Below are 6,172 nucleotides of genomic sequence, written 5' to 3'. Positions count from 1 at the left end.
ACGTCCCGCCGGTTCATATGTACACATCTAACCTCCGAACCACGCAGCAGATTCCTTCTGAATGAATCTCTTCCCAAATCTTCCCTCCCTAACATTTTCATCTCGTTTTTATTCGTTGACGAAAATGTCAATAGATTTACGTCATAGTTTTTGTCATTCAAAAAGAGTTTTAATTCGTTATCGTCTCGTTGTCGTCGGTGAAAAAAATGTCGTTGACGAAAATTATGACAAAAGTTATTCGTCAACGAAATTAACACTGCTTAGCAGACGCTTTTATCCAAAGCGACTTACAAATGAGGACAATAGAAGCAATACCGTTGACCATCGCAAACTCCTATAATAACAACGCTTCTTCAGCGATTGTCCATTATAAAAAACTTGCCAGTCATGCGACCATACTGAAATGTGCTTGTGCAAAAAGCTATCGGAGAGCGCACATACACGGTCTGTTTATTTACACATTAATAATAACACGCGTGTCTAATAATGTATGACTCCTGTATGTCACTGTAATCATCTTTACCTCCATTACAATCGTCATCTATCTAAACTTCACTGGTTTGCTTTATTCAGCCCATACAGACTAGTACGCCAAAGTCCATTTTTGCGTATCAATACCACGAGTTTTTGTTTTTATTTGGCGTACTATTTATATGCACTTTCATGAGATCGGGTTGGTTTGTTCCCACCAATCGCTGCACAAGTTAAGGTTACGTATGATGACGAAAGCACATTAGTGCTAGCCCTCCCGAAACTCGGAGATTGCATTGCAGTGCCTGCAGTTCGAAAAAAAATCTTATGGAAGTCTATAGCTGTGTCCTAAAGTGAAGTGCGTGGACTCCGAAGTGCGTATTTCAAGTGTGATTGCATCACACCAGCACTATGAAGGCTGTCCCAATGTGAAGTGCGCGCACTCCGAAGACTTTATTTTGAAGTGCGATTCAGCACTTCAGCGTCACGACGTAAGCTGTGCCAATTCAGGATGCACCCTCCGGGCTGCATTCCAGCTCACTTTTAGACACGCACTTGCAAATTTCCCTAAGCACTTACCCTCGGGGGAATCCCCGCCGCCATTTTGAAGTGCGTTCCACTTCGTCAAGTGGACAAGGGAAGTTTACATGGACATACCCTCGACCCCTCAATTTTGCCAGAGGGAGCGAGTCTGCTTTATATGCACACTTCAGGCCGCTCTGACGTCATCGCAGATAGCATTTAATTTATCCCCACCCCAAACAACTCTATAATATATAAATTATTTATTTTTTACATTTATAACTGCCCAAGCATATCTATATATATATATAATGCTGCACCAAACAAATTCGTAAGGGGAAAAGTAAACAATAAACCAACTCCATAGCGGATTCTAAGTGATCAAGGGCTTAGGACATTCCAATTCAGCCCATTCCAAGGGATCCGCCAGTAGTGGGCACTCATGCAGCGTAATCAATGACGTACATCCGAGTAAACGAGACGAAGGGAAGTTAGCGAGTGAAGGGCATAAAAAAAAGTGAACTGGAACGCAGCCCTGAAGCATTCCAAGGCCGATTGTGTCACCGCGGCGTGACGAAGGCTGCCGTAATTCGAAAATTACTTCAAATGTGAGCTCTGTTTCCCAGGAAAATTAAGTGTACATCTGATGGACACTTCGCATCCTACCATATCCCAGAATCAATTGCGCGCAGATGACGATGGAATTTATATTCAAAGAACATGGCGGGTGAGAGTTCTGTGGGGGAATTCACATTTAAATGTAAGTATTGTGTTTTGATTTACTCAAATACGTAGCGAAATTGTTAAAAGCCAGGTTTTTTTTTTTTTTTTTTACACAAAGCCCACAAACAATAAGACAACCACTATATTAAGGCTTTCCCTTTGTTGTGTTTTTGTAGTGCTGTCATGCAAGATATGTCTACAAATGTTTTAACCAAACTTGAGCACTTCAGTATTTTGTATGCATGTCCTGCTGTGTCATATTTTACGGAGCCCCGCACATGACATGCAAGAAAAAATAAATAAATTGTGCGCACGATTTACTAATTCATTCCCTCGATATACTAAAATGTGCACACAATTACTATTTCGTTCCCCCGATTTGCTAAATTGTGCGCACAATTTACAAATTTGTTCTCTCGATTTATAAATCGTGTGCACGATTTAGCAAATCAAGGGAACAAATTATTAAATCGTGCGCACAATTTATAAACCGAGGAAACGAAATAGTAAATCGTGCACACAATTTAGCCTACAATTTTTTTCCTGCGTGCCATGTGCAGGGATCCATAATATTTTCTAATGTTGCACCAATTTTTACATATGTTTTAAATATATTGTACATATTTTCAAAGATTTCACCAGTCTAAATATTTTTCATAAGTGTTTCCATTTTCTCTTGTTTTAGGACTATTCTGGAGAATATGGGCCTGCTGCTTGTAAGCAAGATAATAAACACATTTTTTGCTGAAATTCATTGTACTGTTGTTGTTAACAGGCATGGTTTATTTGCTCTGCCTTACGATCGCAAGTGTCCTGGGACAGGTGAGGGAGTGAGTGGAAGCTGGTGGAGCTGCTCAGGGAGGACATCAAATTCCAGAGAGAGACAGAGGAGAGAAGAGCACAGGAGATAATGGAGAGATAATAAATAAATTATTATTACAATAAATTATTAACCCATCTCTCAAGAAGAGAAAACAGTGGAAAAAATGGGTACAATAAAATTTTTCTATATCTTTTTTATGTCACATTGTCAATGAAACAACCTAATTTCTGTAGTTTCTTTTTGTGATGTAAGTTAAAAAAGAAATGGTAAGTTGTATACGTTATTCATCTTTGTAATGTAATTTATTTGTAAATAAATTTGAGTACTTTCTGTATATTTTGTATTTTTTGATATGCATATTCACATGTGTAAATAAAAGAGAAGTAATTATGTACATTCATTTTTTTATGCAGCTTACAAAATATTCTTCTGTACGTTTATTTTTTTGTCCTGTAAAACATTTTTTTACACATTAAAACAAATTGTTCTATACATTACTGAAAGTACCTTTTACAACTATTTACAACATAACTTAGGTTTAACATCAGAAAAACAACATAAATTTTGAGCTCAGCCCTGCCTCCATGTGTTCTGGGGTCTTCAGGAGGTGAATCTCTTGGTGGTAAATGGCCAGCACCTCCTCAGCGACTCGGAGGACAATGCAGTGGACAGGGGAATGAGACATGTCAAACACTCTGGAGACCACTCTGTATGATGTACCACTGGCCAGACAGAAAAGAAACACCAGGGTCTGGATTGTGGCACCCCATCACTGTTGCCGTTCACTTCTCCGAAGATCCAGCAGTACTGTCAGGACCTCCCTGCTCAGCCGAAAACCATTAAAAACCTGTCCAGCACTGGCTAGAGCGGTGACAAAGTCATTAGTAGAAGAAATATTGAGGTACTTTAGTAAATTACTTTTAGTAACTACTAATACCACATTGGGGAAAAACTACTAGTCATATTTATAACCTTAGCTAAAGGGATAGTTCAGCCAAAAATGAAAATTCCAAACCTGGAACAACTTGAGGGTGAGTAAATGATTACAGAATTTTCATTTTTGGGTTAACTATCCTCTAATTACAAGTATTATCTTGCATCTTGCATACTCATAATTTAAAGTTGCCTACTTTATATACTGTTGGGTAGTTTAATCTCCAACAATGCATCATGTTGTGTGTGTGTTTGTGTGTGTGGGTATGTCTGTGTGTGTTTTGTAGTTTTTTATATGTTGATACATATTATTATTATTACATTATTCAAGTAAGCCCCAAGCCAATACCTGCATTTAAAGTTGTAATCCGGCAATTAAAGACGCAGCAAACCAGTGTAACTTACCTGTCCTTGGTCTTGGCTAAGCCTGAGGTACATCACCGTCTCCTCCATTATCACGTAAATCATAAAAACAAAAATGAGCAATTCTGGCTTCACCTGTCCTGTAAGGATGGCAGCTGTCCTCTCGCACAGTTGCTATGCGACAGAGTGGTAATCGGGAACCCCTGGTGCCGCATTTAGGAAATTCTACGAAGGTCCTTTGTGCACTTTGGAGGCGTGGCCTTCGGAGTGTGCGCACTTAACTTTTGGACACAGCTTATGAGAACAGTCTGGGCGATTCTCGGCCAGAGTGAAATCGCCCAAAAAGGGGAGGTACTCCACAGAACATGACTTGATGCTGATTGGACTATATATCCAGAGGCAGAACAAGCAGTCTAGAACAGTGACAGCTGTGATAGAAAAAAAATTCCTCAACTTTCGCACTTTGGTGGTGTGTCACCCAAATGAAGAAACCGCCCTGGTCACTAATGTTAATCAAACAACAAAACACAGCTTTAACAAATATTAATCTAAATTGAATTTATACAGTGAAAACTATGCAGTGTTATTTTACACTTAATTATTACATTTCTGTACATAAATAGAGTGTTTTTTTTTGTTGTTTTTTTCATTTTTAGGGTCATGCTCAAACACAGCCCTTATCCTCACTTGTTCATTAACTGTCTGTAACAGATTTTGTTGTATCTCACACTCAGTATATCATGCACACATATACACATCTCAGAGGGACCAGAAAGAAGGGATTTGTGGGAGGGACAGAGAGGCCACTGAAAGTAGAGCAGTGCTGCCTGCCAGAGAGAAGAACCAGGCCCTCTAAAAATACAGTATCTCCAAGGAGGACAGAAATACACATACACACACACACACACACACACATAGCGTGTGTGCCATGAAAAAAAAAGAGAGAGAAAGAATATAAGGGTAACGTATTAAAAAGGCCAAGCTGATGTGTAGGACTGTTCTTTATGTTCTTTATGTTTGCACATGGTTTACATGACCTTGGTCTTTTGACACTTCTGTGAATGCTTGAATGAAATATGAAAACTTCTAACCCTGGCCAACAGGGGGCGTTTTGTTGCTAAACCCCCATGTTGCATGACCCAGAAACATTGTATTGCTCTTTCCCTGTTCTCTGATTGACGTCTGTTGAACATAAAGTTCAAGGGAAGGGGGATGCTTGGTTTGTATTCTCCATGAGCGGAGCCAGCCTTTAGAACACAAACCTCAGCACCCAATGCATGGATTCATTTTCTCTGACTCATAAAGCTCTTTAGAAACACCAGAACCAAAAGTGAGAAGGCATACATGCATAGAAACACACATTGTTGTTCAGCAGACAAAGAGGTGAGGTTGAAAGACAAAAACAGTGAGTCTTGGCCGGAACTTTTTGTTTGACAAACTAATGGGAAACACATTCCAGAACCTTCTTTGAAAAGCAGCTTATGTTGCATTAAAGCTTTTATTTTTAGTTAATGCGTGGGAATTGAGCACATGACCTTGGTATTGCAAGTGCCGTGCTCTACTGCAGGGGTCTCCAACCCTGCTCCTGAAAAGCTACCTCCCTGCAGACTTCAGTTTCAACCCTGCTTCAGCACATCTGTCACCTGGGATCTGATTAATCACCAAATTACTCCATTTAGCTAATACTGAAACAAGAATTGTGCAAATGTGTGGATAAATGCATATATGAATGCATGAAGGTACAAATAAAAACAATAGATTTCTGATTTATATACATATTATTTATATAAATCAGAAATCTTTGCCCATCAATATCTGTGTATAAACATATTTGCTTATCATTAAATAGTTTGTATTGTTTGTTTGGAATTACACATAAAAAATGAGCTGCTCAAATTCCTCTGTATGTTTGTGAGGGTCATGATGTTTATATCAATGAATCCGAGCATGTCACTTATGTTGTTAAGCCATTATATCTCTGTGTGTGTTTAATAATGTCTTACCTTTCTGCTCCTGAGCCCACACTCTGGTCAGCTCTGCCTGTGAGAGACAAATCAACAGCACGGCACACAGACCCATGTCCACCCCACAATCCTTCTCTCGCTCTCCACTCTCCTTCAAGCGCTCCTCTAGTCTCTTGTCTTCTTGCTCCTCCTCTCCCTCCTCCTGTCACCTCTTTCCTCTCTCTGAATCAGGTTTTACGCACTCTCCTTTTCCCTGGACTTATCTCCCTCCTTTTCTCCCTTCCTTTTTTCCCTCCCTCTGTTCTTCCCTCCCTTCTGGCTTTTTCACTCTGAAAACAAGCGGTTCTGACTTGTGTCTGCTTTCTCATATTTC

General features: G+C 39.6%; 1 protein-coding gene across 1 annotated transcript in view; it reads right to left on the bottom strand.

The window, feature by feature from the left end:
* The window catches only part of LOC107694588 (plexin domain-containing protein 1-like), a 128,540-nt gene extending 122,612 nt beyond the window's left edge, over nucleotides 1-5,928 (bottom strand). The window contains exon 1 of the mRNA XM_016494288.1: nucleotides 5,839-5,928. Within this exon, the coding sequence (XP_016349774.1) occupies nucleotides 5,839-5,914 (76 nt within the window). The 5' untranslated portion in view covers nucleotides 5,915-5,928. The remainder of the gene's footprint in view (nucleotides 1-5,838) is intronic.
* Nucleotides 5,929-6,172: the final 244 nt, after the last annotated feature.

The sequence above is a fragment of the Sinocyclocheilus anshuiensis genome, unplaced genomic scaffold, assembly GCF_001515605.1.
Source record: "Sinocyclocheilus anshuiensis isolate Anshui unplaced genomic scaffold, SAMN03320099.WGS_v1.1 scaffold1283, whole genome shotgun sequence".
NCBI classification, from domain to species: Eukaryota; Metazoa; Chordata; class Actinopteri; order Cypriniformes; family Cyprinidae; genus Sinocyclocheilus; species Sinocyclocheilus anshuiensis.
This window is presented reverse-complemented; position numbering and strand designations above follow the sequence as displayed.